The sequence below is a fragment of the Mobula hypostoma genome, chromosome 6 (genome assembly GCF_963921235.1).
Source record: "Mobula hypostoma chromosome 6, sMobHyp1.1, whole genome shotgun sequence".
Lineage (NCBI taxonomy): Eukaryota > Metazoa > Chordata > Chondrichthyes > Myliobatiformes > Myliobatidae > Mobula > Mobula hypostoma.
In genome coordinates, this window is record NC_086102.1 from 169,840,195 (window position 1) to 169,867,927 (window position 27,733).

General features: G+C 42.0%; 1 protein-coding gene across 5 annotated transcripts in view; it reads right to left on the reverse strand.

Moving 5' to 3' along the window:
* kalrna (kalirin RhoGEF kinase a) overlaps positions 1 to 27,733 on the reverse strand; it is a 747,932-nt gene that overhangs the window by 173,111 nt on the left and 547,088 nt on the right. For 4 of the 5 annotated variants that reach the window (XM_063052242.1, XM_063052243.1, XM_063052245.1 and 1 more), the window contains one exon: positions 11,358 to 11,604. In XM_063052242.1, the coding sequence (XP_062908312.1) occupies positions 11,358 to 11,604 (247 nt within the window). Of the gene's footprint in view, positions 1 to 11,348; positions 11,605 to 27,733 lie in introns of all 5 variants that reach the window. The other variant, XM_063052247.1, reaches the window with a different exon arrangement.

Below are 27,733 nucleotides of genomic sequence, written 5' to 3' on the forward strand. Positions count from 1 at the left end.
TGTTGATTGTCAGCGAGGAGGATATGTTATCACCGATCTGCACAGATTGTGGTCTTTTGGTTAGGAAGTCGAGGATCCAATTGCAGAGGGAAGTACAGGTTCTGCAACTTCTTAATAAGGATTGTGGGAATGATGGTATTAAATGCTGAGCTATAGTCGATGAACAGCATCCTGACGTAGGTCTTTGTGTTGTAAGGTGGTCTAAAGCCATGTGGAGAGCTATTGAGATTGTGTCTGGTGGGAGTAAATGTGTAAGGTAAAGGATCTGGCAGGAGGTGTGTGGGACAGGTGGCAGCAAAGGAGTGCCAGGGGCATGATGTGGCATGACTGTAGACACAGCCTGCCCTGAGACACTAGGTAGTCATTTGCTTCTAAACAATTAGTTCATTGATCATTACAGAATGTCTCTCTGGTGTTTCCTGCTCCCTCCCCTCTCCCTTTCCCTTTTCCCAACCATAACTCCCCTCTCCCTGCCCCTTTCCCATTCTCAGTCTGCAGTAGAGACCCATATCAGAATCAAGTTTACCATCAGTCTCATATGTCATCAAATTTGTTTTACTTTGCAGCAGCAGTACAGTGAAATACATAAAATTACTGTGCAAAAGCCTTAAGCACCCTAACTCTATATATGTGCCTATAAAAAGTATTCTCCCCCCGGAAGTTTTCATGTTTTATTGTTTTATAACATTGAATCAAAATGGATTTAATCTGGATTTTTTGACACTGATCAACAGAAAAAACTCCTTAGTGTCAAAGTGAAAACAGATCTCTACAAAGTGATCTAAATTAATTACAAATATAAATCACAAAATAATTATTCACCCCTTTAATATGACACACCAAATCATCACTGGTACAGCCAACTGATTTTAGAAGTCACATAATTACTTAAATGGAAATGACTGCATGCAGTGAAGGTGTTTCAATTGATTGTCGTAAAAATACACATGTATCTGGAAGGTCCAACTGCAGGTGAGTCAGTATTCTACACCATGAAGACAAAAAAACACTTAAAACAACTCTGTGAAAAAGTTACTGAAAAGCACTAGTCAGAAGATGGATACAAGAAAATTTCCAAGTCACTAAATATCCCTTGGAGTACAGTTAAGTCAATCATCAAGAAATGGAAAGAATATGGCACAGCTGTAAATCTGCCTAGAGCAGCCCTTCCTCAAAAACTGTGTGACCGTGTAAGAAGGGGACAAGTGAGGGAGGCCACCAAGAAACCTATACGATTCTAGAGGAGCTACAAGCTTCAGTGGCTCAGATGGGAGAGACTGCGCATACAACAACTGATGCCTGGGTGCTTCACCAATTGCAGCTTTATGGGAGAGTGGCAAAGAGAAAGCCACTGTTAAAAAAAAACTCACACGAAATCTCTGCTAGTGTTTGCTAGAAGGCATGTGGGAGATTCTGAAGTCAGTTGGAAGAAGGTTCTATGGTCGGACTGAACAAAAATTGAAATTTTTTGGCATCAGGCTAAATACTAAGCCAAATACCACAGTCATCAAAAACACACCATCCCTACCGTGAAGCATGATGGTGCCTGCATCATGCTGTGGGGATGCTTCAATGGAAGGCTTGTGAAGGTAGAGGGTAAAATGAATGCAGCAAAATACAGGAAAATCCTGGAGGAAAAGCTGATGAAATCTGCACGAGAACAGCAACTTGGGAGAAGATTTGTTTTCCAGCAAGACAATGACCCCAAGCATAAAGCCAAAGCTACACAGGAATGGCTTAAAAACAACAAAGTTGATGTCCTGGAGTGGCCAAGTCAGAGTCCAGACCTCAATCCAATTGAGAATTTGTGGCTGGACTTGAAAAGGGACATTCAATCACGATCCCCATGCAATCTGTCAGAGCTTGAGCAGTTTTGTAAAGAAGAATGGGGAAAAATTGCAGTGTCTAGATGTGCAAAGCTGATAGAGACCTATCCACACAGACTCAGGTCTATAATTGCTGCCAAAGGTGCATCTACTAAATACTGACTTGAAGGGGGTGAATACTTATGCAGTCAATTATTTTGTGTTTTATATCTGTAATTAATTTAGATCACTTTGTAGAGATCTGTTTTCACTTTGACACGAGATGGGGGTGGAGCTTAGGATGATAGCACCTAACAGCGACTTCTTTATTTGTATCTTCGGAAACAGCTGTATTTCTATCTTTGGTATCTCTTTTTTTTCCCCTTCAAGGTTCTTTTGAAGACCCTGACCTGGAGTTACACGCTGACGTCACTACAATGGGACCTCACGACAGGACGTTTTTCGATATGCCAAGGGCACGGCCTGGGAGACTAGCGCGCCTTCAGGGTGCTGGATTTTGATGGCTCTGGAGGCAGGTGGATTCAAGGCTGGTGCCGACATGCCGTGGGAGTACACGGAAGATCAGAAGCAGTGAGCTGACTGCTGGCTGTGTGCCCAGAGACCCAAGTTCTTCAGGCACAGAGCTCGGAAAAAGCGACACAATGGACTTCTAACACCATAAATCCGCAAGTTGTTTGTTATGTCTCCCCTCTCGCCATGAAATGGGGACATTTCTTTTTCTCTTATTAGGGAGAGAGAGGGGGCCTGTGGTATGTCAAATACCAGGTGAACGAGTAGTCTTTGGGGTACTGCAAGTCTGGTGTTTACTGATACTTTACTGCACGCTTGAGTGCTCGGTGGAGAGTGCCAATGCTTTTTCTTTGCTGGTGGGGGGGGGGGTCATTGCTTTGCTGCTGCTTATGTGTGGGAGGGGGGAGTTGGGAGGGGCTTTGGGGTTCTAACGCTTAACTGTCAATCATTCTTTGGGGCACTCTGTTTTCGTGGATGTTTGAGAAGAAAAAGAATTTCAGGATGTATATTGTATACATTTCTCTGACATTAAACGTACCTATAAAATCTATTGAAAGGAACTTTTTTTGTTGATCAGAGTTAAAAAATGCAAATTAAATCCACTGTGATTCAATGGCGTAAAACAATAAAACATGAAAACTTTTAAGGAGGGAATGAATATTTTTTATAGGCATTGTATATGTGCCTACAACTATTTTCACTGTCCTGTATGACTGGTGTTTCATGTTTCAGTTAGCCAGCCATTGTGAAAATGTATCTCCACAGAAGCTGCCAGACCTGCTGAGTTCCTCTAGCAGTTTGTTGATGAATCATCAACCATAATTGTGTGGCAGTTTGGACCATAAGAATAATTTCCTATGAATGTTGAAAAACACGAGAATATCTGCAGATGCTAGAAATCCAAAGCAACACACACAAAATGCTGGAGGAACTCAGCAGGCCAGGCAGCATTGATGGAAAAGAGTCCTGATGAATGGTCTTGGCCTGAAACACCGACTGTTTCCTCTTTTCCACAGATGCTACCTGGCTGCTGATTTCCTCTGGCATTCTGTGTGCGTTCCTTTGAATGTTGGTTCATCCAAGAGGACATTTACAAGCTGCAGAGGACCCAGATGTCTAGGCTGCCAAAGAAGATTATTAGACAAACAACAGCAGGTACTGGGCGCACTGGGTAACCTACAACATGTGGAATCATGCTATATTGACATTGGCAGAAATATCAATTACTTCTGGACGATCAGTCTGTTAAGTAACTCCAGGTGGTTCGGGACATGAGCATCTGTTTAATTGAGTATGCATGTGAGATTAGCACTGCAACCACATTAGCAGGACTTTCTAATGTAAAAAAGGTTACCTACAGCTGAAACTATTTTTCGAGAAAGCTAGACATGAAAAACAGATCCCCATGTGAATAACATTGCTGAGTAATTAAAAAATCTTAGATATTAGAAAATTAATCCAAACTATAAACAAGAGAAATCTTCAGATGCTGGAAATTCAAGCAACACACATAAGACGCTGGAGGAACTTAGAATGCCGGCAGCATTTATGGAAAAGAGTAAACAATTGACTTTTCAGGCCAAGGCACTTCATCAGGATTGGAGAAAAAAGATGAGGTCAGAGTAAGAAGGTGGGGGGGGGGGTTGGAGAAGAAGATGTACAAGGTAGTAGGTGATAGGTGAAACTGGGAGAGGGGGAAGGTTGCAGTAAAGAGCTGGGAAATTGATTGGTGAAAGAAATAAAGGACCAGAGAAGAGGGAATCTGATAAGAGATGACAAAAAGCCATGGAAGAAAGGGAAGAGGGAGGAGCACCAGAGGGAGGTGATGGGCAGGTAAGGAGATAAGATGAGCAAGAGAAATGGGAATGGGGAATGGTGAATGGGGAAGGAGAGGGGGTGGGCAATCAACAGAAGTTAGAGAAATCAGTCCATGCCCTCCTCTACTGCTGTGATGAGGCCACGCTCATGATGGAGGACCAATACCTTATACTCCATCTGATAGCCTCCAAACTGATGGTAAGTTCCCCTTTCATCATTCCCCATTCACATTTCTAAGAAAAGATGTGCTGACATTGGAGAGGGTCCAGAGGAGGTTTACAAGAATGATCCTGAGTTGATATATGAGGAGCATTTGATGGCTCTGGGCCTATACTCACTGCAGTTTAGAAAACTGAGGGGGGTGGGTGGGTGGGTGGGATTTGAATATTGAAAGACCTAGATAGAGTGGATGAGAAGAGGGTATTTCCAATAGTTGATAATCTAGGACCAGAGGACACAGCCTCAGAATACAATATTTATTAAGAGAAAAGTATGGGTGGCGGGCCGAAGATAAGCCTTTACCATAGGTGTAGGGCAATCTTTCCCTCTGCAAACCTGCAGGTCACCCTTGGGCAAGGTGTAGCACTTACTTAGATCCCTGATTAGGGTCACGTGAAGTCATGGGAGCAGGTGGTGGATGGTTGTATGAGGAGCTGGTGCATATCACAAGTCCTGGTTATATAGACCACTGATGCCAGGCAGACAATGTCTGAAGAGTATTGGTAATGGCTGGGGTCACCTGTCTTGTAAAGACACTGCCCAGAAGAAGGCAATGGCAAACCACTTCTGTAGAAAAAATGGCCAAGAACAATCACGGAATTGAAAAAAACATGATCACCCACATATCATGACACCTCACAAAACGAATGAATGATGTGTGACTAACTTGAATGCGTGTCAAGGAGAACAATGCACTTGACATAATTTTCATGGATTTTAGCAAGATGTTTGAGAAACCTCAAACAGACAGCAGACCATAAAAGTTCTTAGCTGGTAATAGCAGGTATGAATTGATGACAGAGACATGAGAAAATTGTTCCTACAATTGTGCTTTACAGTGAGGAAGAAGTTTTCAATTACATTGATGATCTGCATCTGATCAGTTGAGCAAAGAAAAGAGGTAAATGAAATTCTGTTTGAAGTATATGAAATACTGCCCATCGAAAAGGAACACACAGAAATGCTAGAATGCCAAGAGGTATGGAGGAACAGAGTGTATATCTCCAGACCAATAATAATAGCAGGTCAGGTCAATTAGCTGATAAGAAGGCAGGTTATATGCTTTCCTCAATTAACCACAGCACAGAATAAAGTAGCAGTAAATAATACTGGAATTGATTCATACTTGTTATACCCTACTGTGAGTACAGTTCCAGTCAAGAAGGATGTGATTGCACTGGAAAAGATGCATTTGATGTTGATGAAGTCATTGCCAGGGCTGGATAATTTCATCTATGATAGAGGATTGGGTAGCTAAGGTAGCTTGCCTTGGTACATTGGAAACAGAGCTTGATTTAACTGAACTGTAAGCGTTATGAGGCTTGGAGATGCTAAATAGGAATTAACTATTTCCTTCAATGGAGGAGTCAAGAATCAGGGACAAATACTTAAAAGTACTTAGCAGAGGGTGTAATGGTGACAGTGGTAATAACTCTCACCATATTTCATTAGTTCTTGGAGGTATACATGTAAAGCACTGTTTTATGGACATAATACCGAAAGGTGGGTTGCTCTCTTTTGACTGATGTGGATATAATAAGTCAAATATTTCGCTTCTGTGTCATAACTTTTTATGATAACTGTCATGGGGAAATTCACTGCAAGAATCCTCCTTAACCATCCCCTTCCATGGATGTAGAACTCCTTTCTGTCAGAATACAAATTCCATTCACCAAGAGGCACAGCAGAAACTATCATTCAGATGTGCAGGGAGCTGCTTTGAACATGCAAAAAATTCAACTCCGTCAACTGAAAGGGAGTATGGAAGATCCTTTTTATATTTGGCTGTCCTTAAAAATTTGTCAGCAAGTGTCTGCTCTCACACTGTGTTCCTCAACAATATATCCACCACAGTTCCAAGCACTGCAGAGACAGCAGTCAAGCAAAACTGTGCCATCATATCATTTTTTCTTTAATATTGCTCACGGCAAACTTCACCTCACCTTCAACACGCTTCTATCTGGAGTGGAATTAATCCATATGAATGACAGGAAGTTATTCAACTTTCATTGCCTCCACCCTCTCCTGATATAAATGACACTAACTTCTGTCGACAAATGACAGTATATATGTAAATATTTGCAGGCCGAACTCCAAATCATTGCTGGTTCTTTCACCAAACCAGGTAAGGCAATGGAACTTGTTTTAAACATCTAGAAATATGAGATCCTTCAGTGACTTCATCCACCCTCACTCCCCACTGCATAACTTTAACTACTGACAATCAAAATCTTAACTAGAATTTTTAAACATAGATAATTTTCCTTATCTGGGGTGCTAACCTTCAGCAAAGGCAACTATCTGTGGTGAATTCCACCACCACTTCCAATGCATCAGCCCAGCAATCAACCAACTCACGAATAGATTGATGGAAGACCAAGACCTTGTATATCGCACTGAGATCATGGTCCATCAGGCATTGAACATGTGGACAACCTAAAAAAGGCACCTCAGAGGACTGGAGATTTATCATAAATGCTCCCTCTGTAAAGTTCATAAAACCTGTTGATGTTATCGGCAAACTAATGTCAACTTCCTCTCCCAGGGCATTATACCAACATCAAGGCTCTATTTACATTCACCAGCTCCAATGTGCTGGCCTGTAATCGAGGGAAAACACCAAGGACGTCCTCAAAACATACTCAAAAGCAGTAACACTTTAGTGGTTAGTGTGACCATATTACAGCTCAAAGCTTTCTGAAGGGCGGTGCCGTACTGTAAGGAGTCTCTGTGTGTCCTGCCTAGCGAATGCATGGGTTTCCTCCGGGTGTTCTGGTTTCCTCCCACAGTCCAAAGACATGCCAGGTAGGTCAATTAGTCATCGTATATTGTCCCATGATGAGATTAGGGTTAATCGGGGTTGCTGGGACAGCACAGCTGGAGGGGCCAGAAAAGCCTACTCCATACTATATCACAAAATAAATAACTTTTCACTAACTCATGGGTATCACTGGCCTCTTTGTCTGGAAGGGGAAGCATACAGCAAGACACTCAGCACTTTGAGTCTCTTCAATGGGGGCAGATGGAGGCCAAGCACAAACAGTGAAAGAAAAGAGCATAATCCAGGCAAGCTACACATCACTGCATCAAACTCCACCTGTGTCAGAAGCTGTGGTCTTGCATAGGATATGCTAGTCACCTCAGAATCCACAGAATTGTAGTGAAAGTGCATCATTCTCCACCCCCAGCCGAAAAAGAAGTAATGGCCAATTAAATTTTACTTCAGTCCATGTTGAAATGCTGCAACTTAACCTTTTGCTTATGGAGGTTAAGTGTTGTTTGGGAGGAGGAGGAGTTTGTTGGAATTGGAGTAGAGGGATAATGTTGCCAACGCTGCATTTTGAAAGTAAAGGACAGCTTGTGGATGGGGGCAGTTACATTCGCTTTGCCGTGACAGATCATTTGGGTTTTAGGAATTATCACTGGGAGGTTAGATCTAGGACAAACCCCCGTCAGTTTGGAAGTGAGCAGCAAGCCAATGGTGCAGCGGTTTTTGGATGACAGCAAACAGGTGTCTGCTGGGTTGCCGTGCAAGAATCACGCTTGCCAGCTCTGATGCGTTTTTTTAAAGTTTCACAGCTTTCCTTCATACTATCTTTTCTTGCTCCCCACGTGTAATTCTTCCAAGGCCCAAGGCTCCTGTTCTGTGACTCATATCCAAGTTGAAGTGTGGGAGCAAAGCCAGAGCCTAACTGGACCTGACCTGCCAATTCGAAGGACTGCACGCAAGGGGCTCAGCTCCAGCTGCTGCTGTGATGGAGTGGGACGGGTGGGGAGCTGGGAGGAGTTGGGGTGCGGGAGGCATAGGAGAGATAGAAGAGGCATAAGATGCTGCAGGCAGAGAAAGAAAAGTCTGGGAGGAGGATTGGAGGGCTGTACAAATGGATGTGCGAGGGAAAAATAGAAGCATTGGAAAAGGGGAAAGGAAGAAGGTGAAGGCGAAAGGCAAAAAGTGGTAAAGGAGGTTTGGGGGGTACGAAAGGCTTCAGGAAGGGGAAAACGAGTGTGAGGAGGAGGAGGAGTGAGGAGGGGTGAGAAGTGAGCGGGAGGAGAGTGTGAGGACTGGAGGAGGGTGTGGTGGAGAAGGAATGAGAAATGAGAAGAATGTGCGAGCAGTGGGGGATGGTGTAAGGAGTGGGGGAGTGTGAGAGCGCAGGGAGTGTGTGATGAACAAGGAAGTATATGGCATGAGGGAAGAGGAGCATGTGAGGAAAGGGATTGGAGGAGGTGAGGGATGGGGGGTGTTGAAGTGTATGGATCTGCAACAGTCAAAGATAAGCAGAGGAGGGTTATACAGCAGCGAGTCTCTCCCAGACTCAGCTCCTGTGAATGTCTGCAGGTTTTGGTGTGACCTTCTGTGCATCTTCCAGCTACTGACAAGGAGCAGATCTTCAGAGCAGTTTTGGGACACTCAATCAGAGATGCATCTTGGAGAACACTATGAACAGTTGCTTTGATCTTCAATGAAGACAAATTTTGAATCTTTGTTCTCTAGGGCATTTATCAACCAAAATCTCCAGGATTCAAGCACTGCTTTTAAACAATGGGCCTGCTTCAAACCTCACACTGCTCAATAAGACACCCTCTAAACATCTGCAAACATGTATTGTTCATCTTTCACACTGCAATACAGCCAAAACATCTTCGTAGATCTCAACAGGCCAACTGTCCCATCCATTGATATTGATGACATATTTACATTGTATATTATAAGCAGTTGCCATATACTTTCTAAAACACCATGAGATATGCTGATATCAGTGCATACGACATCTACGTTTAACTAGATCAAATCAAATCTTGGCATTTCTCCTTCTGTGGAAGCATAAACTCTCTCACGCACAGGTCAACATCAAGCAAGCTATTTTTACAGAAACATAATCTTTCAGAAACAGATCACATTTAAAATAAAATCTTGTATATTTTAGAGCACAATACTGCAGTAATATAAAGTCCTTAATAAAATTCCAAAATTGATCTTCTTCAACTATTTTAGATCCCATGATAAATTCAAAACTCAAAGTTCAGAGTAAATTTATTATCAAATTATATATATGTCACTATATACAATCCTAGATTTGCTTTCTTGCAGGCATACACAGTAATTCCAACAAGCACAATAGAATCAATGAAAGATCACGGCCAACAGGATGGACAAACACCAACATGCAAAAGACAAGCCATGCACATATGAGGGAGAAAAAAACAACAAAAATAAGACCATAAGACATAGGAGCAGAGTTAGGCCATTCAGCCCATCAGGTCCGCTCCAGCATTTCATCATGGCTGATCAATTTTCTTTCTCAATCCCTTTTTCCTGACTTCTCCCCGTGACCTTTCATGCCCTGACTAATCAAAAACCTATTAACCTCCATCTTAAAAACATCCAATGACCTGGCCTCCACAGCCACCTACAGCAATGAGTTCCACAGATTCACCACCGACTAGCTAAACAATTTCCTCCTCATCTCTGTTCTAAATGGACGTCCCTCTATTCTGAGGTTGTGACCTCTGGTCCTAGACTCCCCCACTATAGAAAACATCCTCTCCACAACATTGCTTTCCTTATGGCTTTTTAGTTGCCTTCTGTTGGTTTTTAAAGGTTTCCCAATCCTCTAACTTCCCACTATTCTTTTCTCTCTTATATGCTCTCTCTCTTTTGTTCTTATGTTGTTTCTGCCTTTCCTTGTCAGCCATGTTTGCATCATCCTGTCTTAGAATACTACTTCTTCTTTAGTACCTTCTGATTGCTCCCAGAAATTCCAGGCATTGTTGTTCTGCCATCATCCCCGCTAGTGTCGCATTCCACTCAACTGTGGCCAGTTCCTCTCAAGCCCCCACAGTTTCCTTTATTCCTCTGTAAAGGAATTTACTTTTTTACACTACCTTACTTTCCCTTTTCTATTTTCTATTTATGATTTATAATTAAAATTTTTAATATTTACTATCGATTTGTACTACAGGGAGCGTGAAGTGCAGAATCAAATATCGCTGTGATGGTTGTACGCTGCAGTATCAATTGTTTGGCGACAATAAAGTAAAAGTAAAAGTAAAGTAAAAGTAACACATCTGACTTTAGCTTTTCCTTCTCAAATTGCAGGGTGAAGTCTATCATATAATGACCACTGCCTCCTACAGGTTCAGGTATGCTAAGCTCCCTAATAAAACTTAGTTCATTAAACAATAGCCTTTCCTCTACTGGGTTCAACCACAAGTTGCTCTAAAAAGTCATTTCATAAACGTACTATAAATTCTCTCTCTTAGGGTCCAGCACCAGCCTGATTTTCAAGATACCTGCATATTGAAATCTCCCATGACTATCTCAAGACTGCCCTTTTTTCATGCATTTTCTATGTCCCATTTTAATTTATATCCCACATCCTGGCTCCTATTCGGAGGCCTGTATATTACTCCCATCAGGATTTTTTTAACCCTTGCAGTTTCTTAGGTCATCCCACAAAGATTCTATGTCTTCCAATCTTATGTCACCTCCTTCTAAGGATTTGACTTCAGTTTGAACAACAGAATCACTCCACCCACTTTGCTTGCCTGCCTGTATTCCTTGGACATTGAGCTCCCAACTATGACTCAGTGATGCCAACAACATCATACCTACAAGATCATCTACCTTATTCCGTATACTGAGTGCATTCAAATATAACACCTTCAGTCCTGTGTTCTCACTCTTGAATTTTGTCCCCATGTTACACTGTGACTCATCTCACACTGCAATATTGCTCTATCATCTCCCTGTCCTTCCTGACAGTCTCACTACACTGTATCTAGCTGTATAAGAACTGTCCCATCCCTTAGCCCTACCACTCTGATTCCTATTGTCCTGCCAATTTAGTTTAACCCTCCCCAACAGCTCTTCAAAATCTGCAAGGAAGAATATTTGTCCCCCTAATAAGTAAATAAGCAATGAGTATCGAGAACATGAGATGAAACGTCCTTGAGAGTAAGGCAATATAAAGCTGTAATTACCTTTTCCGGATGGGAAGAAGCATTCCATCTCTACACTACTGCGGGAATGTGAAATGCAGAGGGTGCTGCTTGGAACCAAGCCTTCCAACGGAGGGCTTCGATCTGTTGTACGTACTAAGCACCAGCCTGGCCTTTCACTTGGCTTCTCTAGTAGCTCAACGGTCTGCCCTGTTTGGATATTCAGTTCACTGCTGTTGTTTGCAATGAAGTCTTGTAGCACCACAGTTAATTCACACCCTCCGGAAAGCTGTTGAGAGAAGAATAGTGGGCAATTAAATTTGGATACATTAATGTTCCATTTTAAGCACTTCCAAAAAATCACAGTCATCTCCTTTGTATTTTAGATTAGATTATGAGGACACTCAGTCCTCATTTATTGTCATTTAGAAATGCATGCATTAAGAAATGATACAATGTTCCTCCAGAGTGATATCACAAAAAAACAGGACAAACCAAAGACTAACACTGACAAGACCACATAATTATAACATATAGTTACAGCAGTGCAAAGCAATACCGTAATTTGATAAAGTGCAGACTATGGGCACGGTAACAAAAAGTCTCATAGTTTCAATCGATTCCCGATAGTGCCCGATAGCGGGCAGCAGAAGGGAGAAACTCTCCTTGCCATAAACCTCCAGGCGCCGACAAATGCCGATGCACTGGAAGCACCCGACCACAGCCGACTCTGAGTCCGTCCAAAAACTTCGAGCCTTTGACCAGCCCTCCAACACCGAGCACCGAGCACCATCTCTGCCGAGCACTTCGACCTCGCCCCGGCCGCTGAGCAACAAGCAAAGCCGAGGACTTGGGGCCTTCTCCTCCAGAGATTCTGGATCATACAGTAGCAGCAGCAGCGAAAAAGGCATTTCAGAAGTTTCTGCAGATGTTCCTCTGTTCTCTCACGTCTGTTTCCATCAAATCAGGATTGTGCACAGCACCCTACTTGACAGATTAGAGATATCATTCACCGGAGTGGCCGCTGCGCGCTGCGTCACGCCGCCATCTTCTCCTCCTCTTTGGTTCTTTATTATTTTTCCCATGAAATATCAATAACATTACTCACTGTTTGAACTATTGTGAAATGATCACATATTAGAGCTTCCCACAAACACAAAACTGAAAACATAAAGAGTTTCATCAGCTGTCTAGATAAAGGCATTCTATCCCCAAAAGCAGATAGTTGGATGCCATTACTAAAAGGCATTAGCTCCAGAGCGATTATGATCTTGTCAGTTGTGAGTTTGTAGGATTATATTTAACTTACATGAACACATTTGCAGTTGTATATTGAAATCAGTGCAAGATGATGCAATTAATTGGCTCAGGTTAAACTCTTAGAATTTCACCATGTGGAGGTTAAAGGTCTCACATGTACAATGAAATTTCAGCTGCTTCCACAATAGTGATCCTTCAGAGCAGTCTTTTTATTTTAGGTTACATGGTCGGCACAACATTGTGGGCTGAAAGGCCTGTAATGTGCTGCAGTTCTCTATGTTCTATGCTCTATGTTTTATGAAAAGAATGCCATTAATCAGATAAATAGTTTTCCCATTGCTCAAGACATTCTGAGTTTATAAAGTTGGCCATCAACAGAATCTTCAATTTGGATTAAAGCATAAAAATGAGTTACATTGATTAAGTAAGGTTGACAGACAAGGGAAATCACACGTTCCTCATATAATCCCCTTCATGGGTAGTTTCTGGGGATTGACTCTGAGTTTTATGGGGTTTGGTGTTGACTTTCAGGACTATGTGGGATCCACAAACTCTAGTACAGGTGGGGCAGGTAGTGTCTGATTCAGTAGGTGAGTGAGTAATATGGGGTGTGATGTGGGCCTTCTGCTGTGTTTATTGAAAGGAGGTTCCCAGCTACGGAAAAAAACATCTGAGAGATAGAGGGACTGAGCCATTTCTATCACAGGCTCAATATGCTGTCAAAGTTCAAAGTACATTTATTATCAAAGTATGTATACTTTATACAAGCCTGAGATTCGTCTCCATACAGGCAGTCATGAAACACTGTGTACATACATCTATTGATACTTCTGGACACATCTTCAGTGATATTCCTGGAATCATCGGGTGTTTCGGGTCTTTCAACATCCTCCAGGTGACCCAGCCGGGGCTGAGGGCTCAGAGCCCAGCTTGTGTCCAGATGGCTAGCTACTTATGACTCCATGGTTCCCCTCTTTTGAGCCACAGCCATCTTGAGGCCCTCTCTGCCGCATCGGTGGTACTGCGAATGGCTCTCCTCTTCCTCTCTCCCTCAATGCCCAAAATACTGAAGGCTCTAACTAAAGAACGGGCTATGAATTCCCTACAACCAACCTCCACTGGGACAATAATTGTTGTCATGGCTTGCAGCTTCCTATCAACCCCTCCCTTCACCGTTGCCTCCGGAATTTGGTTAACACCTTCATCAAACTGCTTCCACAGTGAAGCCATGTTAGCTGCAGGCCATTTGATCTGCTTCCTGTTAGACTTCATGTTAGAGGGATTAGTTTGCAACACTTGGAGGTTCCAGGCACTATGGGGTAAGAAACCTGATGGAACCCATTAAAAATAAAAGAAGACTGTCGAACACCCAACATGCAGAGAGAGGAAAGAAGCAAATTGTGCAGACAATAAAGCAAGAAATCATTCAAACAATGAGCAAACAGCATTTAGAACTGAAGGTCCCAATGCCAGGCACTATTGCGGCTGATTCAGAAGTCCACAGGAGCCGATTCAGAGTCCAGAACAGAGTCAAACAAACCCTGCGAGCTGAACCGACATGTCTCTCATCCTCCAAAGATATCTACAAGAGCAGGTGCCTCAAGAAAGCATTCTTGAAGACCCTCACCATCCGGGAGATACCCTCCTCATTACTCAATGGTTACTACCACTGGGGAGGAGGCACATAAGCCTGAAGACCTACGCACATTGTTTTAAGAACAGCTTCTTCTACCCTGACATTAGATTCTTGAACAGTCCATGAATCCATGAGCATTATCTGATAATATATCTTTTCGATGATTTACTTATTTTGTAAGGTATAAGTAATTTCACGTCTTACATTGTAGGGGTGGTATAGAAGCATAGTGGTTAGCACTAGCAATCAGCAATTGCAGTTCAATTCCTGCCGCAGTCTGTAAGTTCTTATGTTCTCCCTGTGACTGCATGGATTTACTCCAGGTGCTCTGGTTTCCTCCCACATTCCAAAGATGTATGGGTTAGGATTAGTAAGTTATGCATTTGCTATGTTGGCATCGTAAGCATGGTTATACTTGTGGGCTGCCCCCGGCACATCCTTGCACTGTGTTGGTCGTTGACGCAAACAACACATTTCACTGCATGTTTTGATGTACATGTGACAAATAAAGCTAATAAAGCTTATCTGCACTTTTGCCACAAAACAACAAATGTCAGAGATTCTGATTCTGAGTGACTGTGTTTTTCAGGATCTTGTCATAGACTGTAGTCGTTGAGTGGACATTGGTATTTAATGGTGGTCGCTTGGTAGACAACTTTGCTCCTCACGCTGCTCAGTGCAAGGCTCAATCTCAAATATACTTCGGTGAACAACCAATAATGACTTGGAGCTCGGTACTGAAGGCACACTTCCAGGAATTCCTCATCTGGAGGAATAATGTATGGGAAGCATTCCTCTCTGGAGTTCAGGAGAATGAGGGGGGATCTCATAGAAACATTCCGTATGTTAAAAGGCTTGAACAGATGGCAAAGTTATTTCCCATGGTAGGGGAGTCTAAGACAAGAGGGCATGACTTCAGGGTTGAAGGACGTCCATTTAGAACAGAGGTGTGGAGAAATTACTTTAGTCAGAGGGTGGTAAATCTGTGGAATTTGTTGCCCCAGGTGGCTGAGGAGGCCAAGTCATTGGGTGCATTTAAGACAGAGATAGAAAGGTTCTTGATTAGCCAGGGCATCAAAGGGTATGGGGAGAAGGCAGGGGAGTGGGGATGACTGGAAGAATTTGATCAGCCCATCATTGAATGGCGGAGCAGACTCAATGGGCCGAATGGCCTACTTCTGCTCCTATATCTTATGGTCTTACACATCCATAACCCTGTCCTATAGCATACTATTTAATCCAGTCTCATTGTTACCCCAGACGAACTACAGACTGAAAAGTACTTGGTCAACTAAAATATAACAAGGGCTCTGAAATGGATAGTATGTCTGTTGAAAATCTAAAATATGGTAACAAGGAATGTTTGACAATCATTCACAATATCACCTTCTTCTTCTGGATTGAACCAGATTGGGAGTGGGCCTGTGTATGATGGGCAGATGGAATGAGGTGAAGGAGGGTGAGAAGAGAATGCTGAGACAGATGCAGTAGGACTTAGGCAGAAAACAGATAAGGAGGAAAGAAATTTAGGATGTAATGTTGAGGCTTTGTCAGGCATTGGTCAGACCGCATGGAGTATTTTGAGCAGTTTTGGGCCCCTTATCTAAAAAAGATGTGCTGGCATTGAAGAGCGTCCAGAGGAGGTTCACGACAATGATTCTGGGAATGAAAGGGTTAATGTATGAGAAGCATTTGATGGCTCTGGAACTGTACTTCCTGGAGTTTAGTAGAATGGGGTGAGGGCGGAATCTCTTTGAAACCTACCGAGTATTGAAAGCCCTCAGTAGAGTGGATGTGGAGAGGATGCCTCTCATAGCACAGGAGTCTAGGGCCAGAGGGCTCAGCTTCAGAATAGAGGAGCGTCCATTTAGAACAGAGACAAATTGTCTACCAACATTTTTTATAAACCTACCAATTTCCACAGCTATCTTGACTTACCTCTTCCCACCCTGTCTCCTGTAAAATGTTATTCCCTTTTCTCAGTTCCTTCATCTTCACTATATCTGTTCCCAGGATGAGGCTTTCCTTTCCAGGTCACTAGATATGTCCTCCTTCTTCAAATAATGATGTTTCCCTTCCTCTATCATTTACTCTTGCCTGCACCTCCTCCATTTCCTGGACGTCCGCGCTCACCCCATCTTCCCACCGCCTTAACAGGGATAGAGTTCCTCGTGTCCTCACCTACAACCCCATGAGCCTCCACATCCAACACATGAGTCTGTGCAACCTCCACCATCTTCAATGGGATCCTACCACCAAACACATCTTTACCTCCCCCACATTCTCTGCTTTCCGCAGGGATCACTCCCTCCATGATTCCCTTGTCCATTAATCGCTCTCCACTAATCTCCCTCCTGGCATTGCAAGCAGAAAAAGTGTTACACCTACCCATACACTTCCTCCCTCACCTCCATTCATGGCCCCAAACAGTCTTTCCAGGTGAGGCGACACTTCACCTGCGAATCTGTTAGGGTCGTCTACTGTATTTGGTGTTCCTGATGCGGCCTCCTCTACATCGGTGAGACCTGATATAGACTGAGGGATCTCTCACCTCTCCCCATCTTCTTAGTCTGGCTTCTTTTCTCTTCTTTTCCAGTGCTGATGAAGGGTTTCAGCCCAAAATGTTGACTGTTTATTCCCCTCCATCGATACTGCCTGACCTGCTGAGTTCCTCCAACATTGAGTGTGTGCGTGTGTGTTAATAGATTTGTGTTATTTGCCAGTTCCAATTAATTCAGTATTGTCTGGGTTGGCTTTCCAGTGAATCTGAGATTATTGGAAACTGCTCCACATATCCTAAGGCCACACATTCTCTTTAATTATTGGTAGGAAAACTCTGTGCTATTCTGTTCTGAAAACATGAGTGTGAACACTATCCACTGTCTGAACTCTTGTCTCCTAACAACAACAGAACCAAATTACATACTGCAGGGAACACTGAATTACTATTCCATCAACAGGATCAAATAACATCTTCCATTTGACAGTGTTTTGTCCTCCCAGGTGATCCATCAGAAAAATCATCCATTACAGTTGTACAGCAAGTAGACATAGACATATTTGATGAAGTGTAAATAAGCCGTAGGGAATAAAACACAACACCATACCTTCCCTTTCTCTTTGAGATCTGAAATGAAGGGTTTTATCACTTTCCACTTAATTACTTGGGTAGAAACAGCAGCAATGAGTTATTGAGAGCAACACTTACACAAAATGCTGGAGGAACTCAGAAGATTAGGCAGCATCTATGGAAAAGAGTAAATAGTCGATGTTTCAGGCCGACCCTTCACCAGTCCTGAAGGAGGGTCTTGGCCCAAGACATCGACTGTTTATTGTTTCCCATAAATGCTGCCTGGCCTGCTGAGCTTCCCCAGCATTTTGGGTGTGCTGCTTTGGATTTCTAGCAACTACAGATTTTCTCATGTTTATGATTATTGAGAACCTGGTTAGCTCTCATGATTCACTTCCCAAGATCCTAGTGCCTCAAGAAAATGTATTGTGATCTTACAAATTTATCTAGCATTGCATTCAACAGTGTTGTGCAAAAGCCATAGGGTAGTGAGTGTAGTAAGTTGTAGAGAGGAGACGGGCTTGATTGTAGTCAACTGTGATTAATAGTGCGTGTTTTTGACTCTTGTTGCGTGATTTTGGTATCATTGGTGTTTGCTATCTCGTGAGTGTTTTGTGCTGTGCATGACTGTTGGTACTTTGACCCTGGAGTAATGCTGTTTTGTTTGGCTGTATTCATGAGTATTCAAGTATGATTGAATGACAATTAAACTTGAATTGAACTGAGTTGAATCGTACATATATAGCATACTATACTATAGTTAACTATAGTGTACTATACTACTATAATTAGCATGGTATGTATATTTTGGGTATAACCATACATCTGGACTAGGAGGGAGGGAAGTTTCTGAAATGTATTTAGGAGAACTTCATTGATAAGCACATTTTGATCAACATTAGAGGGGACAGCGCTGAACTTGGTTCTGTGAAATGAGGCAAGCCAAAGTGGAGTGAGAATCACCAGTGGAAAATTTTGTAAACAGTGATCATAATAGCATAAGATCTGGAAAAGCCATGGAACCACTCCTGGGTTAAACTAGTCAACTGGAGAAGGGCCAGTTTCAATGGTTTGATATCAGATCTGGGCTGGGTTAATTGAATTCTAACCTTGGCAGGCAAAACTGTAAGTGAACAATGGGAGTCTTCTAAGGTGTCTATGCTTCAGCCACAGTTCAGCTTTGTCCCCTATGAGAAATAAAGCTGCAGAACATTAAGTCAGACCTTCTTGGCTGACCAAAAAGGGAACAATAGAAAAAAAAGGAGCATATGATTAATGCCAGGTTATTAACACAAGTGGGGAGTAGTCTGAATACAGAATGTTCAGACAGTAAGTTCAAACACAAGGGAGGCAAAGGGAAAACTCGAGAAAAGACTATCAACAGTCATAAAAAAATCCACCAATTTTTGTACTTAATACTTAAATAATCTGCTGCAATTTTAACAAAATACGGTTGAGATTCAACATGAGCTAAGATTGGATAAAGTGAGACAATGGAAAGGCTAGTTGCACCTAAATTGGATTGATCATCTGGTCTAGATGGAATGCATTCTAGATTGCTGAGGTGGAGACCCTGGCCACAATCTTCCCCGGATGGTGCATGCATGATGATTGAAAATAACAGATGTTGCATCCTTACTTTAAAAAAAAAGAGGATAGGGATAAACCAAGTGACTACAGATTAGTTAATTCAACTTCAGCCTTTATTTTGCAGTGAAAGATTCAGGAGGGGTTCAGCAAAGATTCTTTCAGTGTCTTGTGCAGCTGGATCCTGGACTACCTGTCAGATCGCTGGCAGGTGGTAAGAGTGTGGGTGTTCCTCAAGGCTGTGTACTAAGCCCCCTCCTTTATTCTCTGTATACCCATGACTGTGTCGCCACCCACAGCTCCAATCTGCTAATTAAATTTGCTGACAACATGATATTGATTGGCCTAATCTCAAACAATAACGAGGCAGCCTACAGAGAGGAAATCATCTCTCTAACACAGTGGTGTCAAGAAAACAACCTCTCCTTCAATGTTGCAAAAACAAAGGAGCTGGTTGTGGATTACAGGAGGAATGGAGACAGGTTAGCCCCTATTGACATCAATGGATCTGGGGTTGAGAGGGTGAACAGATTCAAGTTTCTCAGCATAAACATCACCGAGGATCTCATGTGGTCTGTACATATCGGTTGTGCGGTGAACAAAACACAACAGTGCCTCTTTCACCTCAGATGGTTGAAGAAGTTTGGTATGGGCCCCAAAATCCTAAGAACTTTCTATAGGGGCACAATTGAGAGCACCCTGGCTGGCTGCATCACTGCCTGATATGTGAACTGTACTTCCCTCAATCGCAGGACTCTGCAGAGAGTGGTGCGACAGACCAGCGCACCTGTAGATGTAAACTTCCCACTATTCAGGACATTTACAAAGACAGGTGTGTAAAAAGGGCCCAAAGGATCACTGGCGACCTGAGTCACCCCAACCGCAAACTGCTCCAGCTGCTACCATCCGGGAAACAGTACCGCAGCGTAAAAGTCAGGACCAACAGGCTCCAGGACAGCTTCTTCCACCAGGCCATCAGACTGCTTAACTCATGCTGACACAATTGTATTTCTATGTTATACTGACTATCCTGTTGTACATACGATTTATTATAAATGACTATAAATTGCACATTGCACATTTAGACAGAGATGTAACAGAACGATTTTTACTCCTCACATATATGAAGGATATAAATAATAAAGTCAATTCAACTCAATTCAGTTCAATCAGTGGAGAGTAGAGGGAAAATCACGTCATGATATCTAACGTTATAAGCGTTTTTTTTTGTTGAAGGAGATTGACTATTGACCTCCAAATGATGCTTTATGAGTTGCTGTAGGATAGGCTTTTCATCTAGAATGAAGGGCGTAAAATAACGGCTGTGTACGAGCATGGCAATAACTGGAGTGAAATTGCTATCAAGTCATAGTAAATGAAGACAGGCTACATAGTAATATTTGTATCTACTTGTACTAGGAAGAAGAAAGATACTTTTTAATGAACTTTTTAAAATAGGCTGTTGATAAAAGGAAATATTCAATGAATATACAGACATTAACACAGGGGCTGCCAATCTGGGGTGCACAGACCCCTCAGTTAATGGTAGGGTCTATGGCACAAACAAGGTTGGGAACTCTTGCAATTACAGGATGAAAAGTTGAAATTTAACAATCTGATATTTCTCTGAATCCCTGCAGCCTGGCTGTTAACAGCCATCTGGTATGGAGGGGCCACTGCCTAGGACTAGGAAAAGCTGCAGAAAGTTGCAAACTCAGCCAGCTCCTTCATGGGTGTTAGGCTTCCCAGCAATGAGGACATCTTCAAAGGGTGATGCCTCAAAAAGGGGGCATCTGCCATTAAGGACCCCCATCACCCAGGGCAGGCCGTCAAGGAGGAGGTACAAGAGCCTGAAGACACACACTCAACGTTTTACTAACAGCTTCTTCCCCTCCGCAGTCAGATTTCTGAATTGACAATGAACCCATATTTTTTCCCCTTTTCTGCTCTCTTTTTGCATTACTTATTTAAAACATGGATCAGTACAGCACAGGAATTGGCCCTTCAGTCCATAATGTTGTGCTGAACAAATTAAATTAGTAATCAAACGCCTAACTAAATTAATCTTTTCTGCTTATGTAATGTCCATGTTCTCCCATATTCATGTGCATCTTTTTAAACGTCTCTTAAAAGTCCCGAAAGTATGTGTCTCTACCACCACCCCATGCAACACGTTCCAGGCACCCACCGATTTCTGTGTAAAATAACATACCCCTCATGTCCCCTTTGAAAGTAACCTCTCTCACCTTAAATGCATGCCCTCTGGTATTAGACATTTCAACCATTGTGAAAAGGTATTGTCTGTGTACTTCAGGGGTTCTTGTGCCGCGGACGAATACTATTAAGAAAGGGGTCAGTGGATGCCAGATTGGGAACCCCTGGTCTACATTATCTATGTCTCTCATAATCTTACAAACCTCTGTCAAATCTCCCCTCAGCCTTCAGTGCTCCAGAGAAAACAAGTTCGTCCAAGCTCTTGTTATAGCACATGTCCTCTAACCTAGGCAACATCCTAGCAAACCTTTTCCACACCCTCTCCAAAGCCTCAACATCCTTCCTAAAATGGGGCAAACTGAAATGCATGCTAAACTCCAGACTGGCCTAACTAGAGTTCTATAATGCTGCAACATAACTTCCTGACTTTTGAATGCAGTGCCTCGACAACAAAGGTAAGCATGCCATATGCCTTCTGAACCTGTATTGCGACTTTCAGGGAGCTATGAACTTGGACCCCAAGATCCCTTTGCTTATCAAATACCATTAACGGTCTATTTATATTTTTAATGTATAGATTTATTTTTGTAATTTATAGTTCTTTTTTATTATGTATTGATGCTGCAAAGTAATGACATATGTCAGTGATATTAAACCTGATTCTGATTCTGATTCTGATTCTGACTGAGAAATCTATGAACAGGCAGTAATTATGGTTACAACATCTGGATTCAACTCCAAAGCCTTTCAAAATATTAATACTCAATGTTTATTGCTGGATTGAATCTAATTCATCAATATTTCAAAACTATAATAAACCCATAAGACCACAGGGCATAAGAGCAGAATTAGGCCATTGTGCTCATAAAGTCTGCTCTGCCATTCCATCATTGCTGATTTATTATCCCTCTCACCCCATTCTCCTGCCTTTTCTCCGTAATCTTTGACACTCTGACTAATCAAAAAACCTATCAACATCCGCTTTAAATATACTCAAAGATTTGGCCTCCACAGCCATCTGTGGCAATGAATTCCACAGATTCACCACCAGCTGGCTAAAGAAATTCCTCCTCAACTCTGTTCTAAATGAACGTCCCTCTATTCTGAGGCTGGTCCGAGAATCACCAACTAAAGGAGACATCCTTTCCACATCTGCTCTATCTAGGCCTTTCAATATTCAATAGATTTCAAGCAGATTTCCCTCTCATTCTTCTAAACTCCAGTGAGTACAGGCCCAGAGCCATCAAATGCCTCTCATACATTAAACGAAAATGAGATACTGGTTAAAAAATCAACAAGGATGACTTTCATTTGAGAGACACTGCACTAATTCATTGGCACAAGAACAAGATGGAACAACTTTCAAAGACTTGTAATGATATTAAGATAAAGAGCAGCCAATGAAAAATGGAGTGGAAATAGTCATAGCAGCAATTTTTGGATTATAAAATAAGGAACACACAGGGAAAATGTAAGGAACTTGAAAGGAGACTGCAGACGGGATTGATCCATTTTCCACTTAGGAACAAACTCTTGTGAGTGATCATCAGAATGAGTTATGATCAAAATCCTTCATAGTTAACAAGAACTATACATGTGAGTAATATAAAGTTATTGGGACGCTTGCCAGGGAACTGCTGATCAATGTGTTTGCACGCACACATGGGGATAAGCTCACTTGAGTGATTGCTGAAATGAGTTGTGTCCAGAACTGGTGTTAGGAAGTCATATGCTTGTGTCCAAGTTGAGCTAAAGATTAAACTATGTAAGGTTATTATACTAGACTTATACTCTGATAGAGGCAGATGCCAAGTTTTTAAGCTCACCAGTGGGAGGTGGTGCTTTAGCACTGCTGGCCCACCACTTCGAGGGAGTCTTGATCATAAGCGGGCCGAAAGTCCTGAAGACAGGTGGCAGATCAACTGATGATCCCACTGGTGATAGCACAGGACAGTTAACATCTTAGTTCACTTGTATTTTTTTTAACTAGAAGTCATATTAATGCACAGTATTTTATTTTATTTTGTATATTATCTTTTGTGGTTTCTTGCAATATTTTTATCATCTGTAGTGCTTTTATTAATATTGTTTCATCTGTTGCAATTGCTGAGCCTTAACAACACTAAAAGGAGTTGAAGGATTCGACTGCCCTGTAAATTCTGATTGGTTTAATCCAAGGAGACAACTGCCTACAGCAGAATGGATAAATAAGAATAGCAGGGGATATTAGTGAAGGGCTGTTTATTACAGAGTGGATGGAAGAGTACAGTGAAGTTCCCTGGGGTTTGATACAAGGGCCACAGAAGTGGTTACCAACAGCCGGGGTAGTAATGAAGGAAGAGCCATGGTAGTATAGTGGTTAGCACAGAACTGTTACAGCTCAGGGCACCAGAGTTCAGAGTTCAGAGTTCAATTCAGGCATCGTCTGTAAGGAGTTTGTACATTCTCCCTGTGACTGTGTGGGTGCTCCGGTTTCCTCCCACAATCCAAAGACCTACCAGTTAGTAGGTTAATTGCCCATCGTGATTAGGCGAGGTGGGCCGGAAGGACCAGTTCTGCACCGTACCTCTAAATAAATAAATACATACATTATAGATTTCCGAACAGAGCAGGGGAATTATCTGAAAGAAAGCGATTTGCACAACCGGGGAGTGGAACAAATTGGATTCTTCTTATGGAGAGCTAGTCTGGACATGATGGGTTGAAAGGCCTCCTTCCATGCTGAACTAATTCCATGATTCTTTGATTCAAACACAATACAGGTATTACACTTTGTTGAATAAGATGATTAGTTGCAGTATCCTAATTATGTTTCTTAATGTGTGCTGTATGAAGATTGGGGTTAATTAAATATGATGAACATTTTTAGCTTTGCTTCACTTAAAATAAAAGTTATTTGTTTAGGATTAATCTGCTGAAGTATGAATTTGCTGACTTTCCGGTTCAGTCTTTACCGGATTCTTGATCTAGAATATCAAATGGTTTCGACAGATGGTCGGATGAAAAACAGCTGGAATTTGTTGTTTTGATATAGTACTGTATCTCCACAGTTTCTCAGAGAGTTGCAGATAATTCAAGATGTGAAAAGAACAACACAGAAGGTAATTTTTTTAGGAAATGATGACATAATTTATTTCACTTGCATGTGTCCAGTGTGTATTTGCACTTAGTCTCATATAAATAAATGGAGAAGCTGTAAACTATTTTTAATATCAGGATTTGAAATGTCTCGCAAAATTGGCAAAAGGAACAGCATCTGAATTGTTGCTCTCCTGCCTGAATGACGTTGTATGCCCAGTACAAGTTTATTAAGATAGGAAATTGTGTCGAGTGTGTGAATTTATACCTCCATTAATTAGAGTAACCATGGCAACAGTGACAAAACAAACCAGCTGCTCATGCTAGTAACAAGCCACATAAAGAGTTACAGGAGTACATTTAAAGGGGTAGGTTATCGCAGAAAGATTAAATTTAAAGCAACAAAGCATTATTTTAACCCGTGACTCATATCACCGTGGAAAAGAAAAATATTGGCATGTTGAAAGAGAAAATAAAGTGTGACAAAACACATCAGCAACCAGTGGAGGATTTAACAACGTAAACACGAGGAATTCTGCAGATGCTGGAAGTTCAAGCAACTCACATCAAAGTTGCTGGTGAACGCAGCAGGCCAGGCAGCATCTCTAGGAAGAGGTACAGTTGATGTTTCGGGCCGAGACCCTTCGTCAGGACTAACTGAAGGAAGAGCTAGTAAGAGATTTGAAAGTGGGAGGGGGAGGGGGAGATCCGAAATGAAAGGAGGGGGAGGGATGGAGCTAACAGCTGGACAGGTGATTGGCAAAAGGGATATGAGAGGATCATGGGACAGGAGGCCCAGGGAGAAGGAAAAGGGGGAGGGGGGGGAACCCAGAGGATGGGCAAGGGGTATAGTCAGAGGGACAGAGGGAGAAAAAGGAGAGAGAGAAAGAATGTGTGTATATAAATAAATAACGGATGGGGTACGAGGGGGAGGTGGGGCATTAACGGAAGTTAGAGAAGTCAATGTTCATGCCATCAGGTTGGAGGCTACCCAGACGGAATATGAGGTGTTGTTCCTCCAGCCTGAGTGTGGCTTCATCTTTACAGTAGAGGAGGCCGTGGATAGACATATCAGAATGGGAATGGGATGTGGATTTAAAATGTGTGGCCACTGGGAGAGACAGACGGACTCTGTCCGCCAGAGAAAGCAGGATCTCCCAGTGGCCACACATTTTAATTCCACATCCATTTCCCATTCTGATATGTCTATCCACGGCCTCCTCTACTGTAAAGATGAAGCCACACTCAGGTTGGAGGAACAACTATATTCTGTCTGGGTAGCCTCCAACCTGATGGCATGAACATTGACTTCTCTAACTTCCGCTAATGCCCCACCTCCCCCTCGTACCCCATCCATTATTTATTTATATACACACATTCTTTCCTCTCTCTCCTTTTTCTCCCTCTGTCCCTCTGACTATACCCTTTGCCCATCCTCTGGGTTTTTTCCCCCCCTCCCCCTTCTCCTTCTCCGTGGACCTCCTGTCCCATGATCCTCTCATATCCCTTTTGCCAATTACCTGTCCAGCTCTTGGCTCCATCCCTCCCCCTCCTGTCTTCCCCTATCATTTTGGATCTCCCCCTCCCCCTCCCACTTTCAAATATCTTACTAGCTCTTCCTTCAGTTAGTCCTGACGAAGGGTCTCGGCCCGAAACGTCGACTGTACCTCTTCCTAGAGATGCTGCCTGGCCTGCTGCATTTACCAGCAACTTTGATGTGTGTTGGAGGATTTAACAAGCTGACTCCATTGTAGCCATGAGATACTACAGTGCATGAGTTAGAGTAGCAACAGGAATCAATACTATACACTCAGAGAATAGCATATTGAAATACTAGAAGATGCTAGAACAGTTAATGATCGTAAATAAGTTGAATTAGAAATTTATGAATTAAATAGAAAATTAAACAGAAAGGAAGCACTGATCTTTAATGACACAATAGCAAAATCCAGATAAAGAAGATTGATACAATATTAATTACATAAATTGAGATAATTCGAATAAAGTGACCATGCAGTATTTGTGCTGAAGAATCAAAATTATTATTACACAGGTTGAGTACCCCTTATCCAAAATTCCAAAATCCAAAAAGCTCCAAAATGTGAATTTTTTTGAGCAGGTCACAAATGGAAAATTCCACAGAGTGCTGGGAAGGTTCCCAAGCAATGAGCCGATCTCTGTGCACTACAGACAACTCTGAGAAGTGACCTCACAAAGTAATGAACTGAAGTTAATAAAAAATAGAAAAATACTCCATAAAGTGAAAAATGAAGATCTCAATTGTGCATTGAAAGAGTGGACTCCTCAGTGTTGGAGTGAACATATGCCATTTAAAGGCATGCTGGTCATAAAACAAGCAAAGATCTATCACAACGAATTGAAAATTGAAGATAATTGTGAATATTCTGCAGGTTGGTTGCAGAAATTTAAGAAAAGGCAGTGCATTAAATTTTAAAACGTTTTGGTGATAAAGTGTCTGCTGATCATGAAGTAGCAGATAAATTCATTGATGAATTTGCCAAGATCATCACTGATGAAAATCTAACGTGCTGAACAACTGCATCAGTATAAATCTGTGATGAACAAGTATAAGACAAAGTCTTCTTACTGGTAGCACAAAAATTCAGAGTCAGAATGATGGCAATCCCAGCTATCTCATTATATATTCCAAAATCTGAAAAAAATCCAAAATCTGAAATACTTTTGGCCCCCAGCATTTCAGATGAGGGATACTCAACCTGTATCATGATATTATATCATTAACTTTTTATTCTGACCTAGATATAACTGGTATAACTACAGAATGGCACTTGGTAAGCACAACAGCAGAGGTAAAAGTTAATAGACTGACATATTAAAATTATTATGCAGAATAATGTTAAGGCGCAGTGGCAGTGGGGTGAAATCCACTGGCATTTTCAAGACCAATTTCCCTATTTGGCTGTGAAAAAATCAATGGAGAGCAGCAAATTAGTAATGATTATTGAAATATAAATTTGAAAATTCTAGTCGGTTTCCTCTATGTGTTCTGTATTTCTGCAACTAGGAAAAACTCCATATAAATTTACTCTCTAGGAATCAACCGTGTGGACATTCCTGCAACAGAGATTTCATAGTTTCTCCACATATCATTAAAAGAATGCCTGCAGCTCTAACTTTCAGTCCCAGTTGTTTGTTGAAATAATGTTCAGAATTGGGTGGCACAGTGGTGAAGCAAACTCTGTTGAATTTGCACATTCTCCCTGTGACTCTGGGTTTTGTCCAGGTGCTCCAGTTCCCTCCCACATCCCAAAGACATTAAATTGGTCAGTTAATTGACCACAACAAATTGTCCCTAATGTGTAGATGAGCAATAGAACCTGTAGAGAGTAGGTGAGAAAGTGGTCGGAATGAAAACTGGGATTATTGTAGGATTAGTGTAAAAGGGTGGTTGATAGTTCACATGGACTGGCTGGGCTATCCACATATCAATTTGCCACCCTATCAACTTGCATGGCAGCTTTGAGGGAACAATGGGTGTGGATCCCAAAATCCTTCTGTTCTTCCACCCTGATAAGAATCATACCATTAACC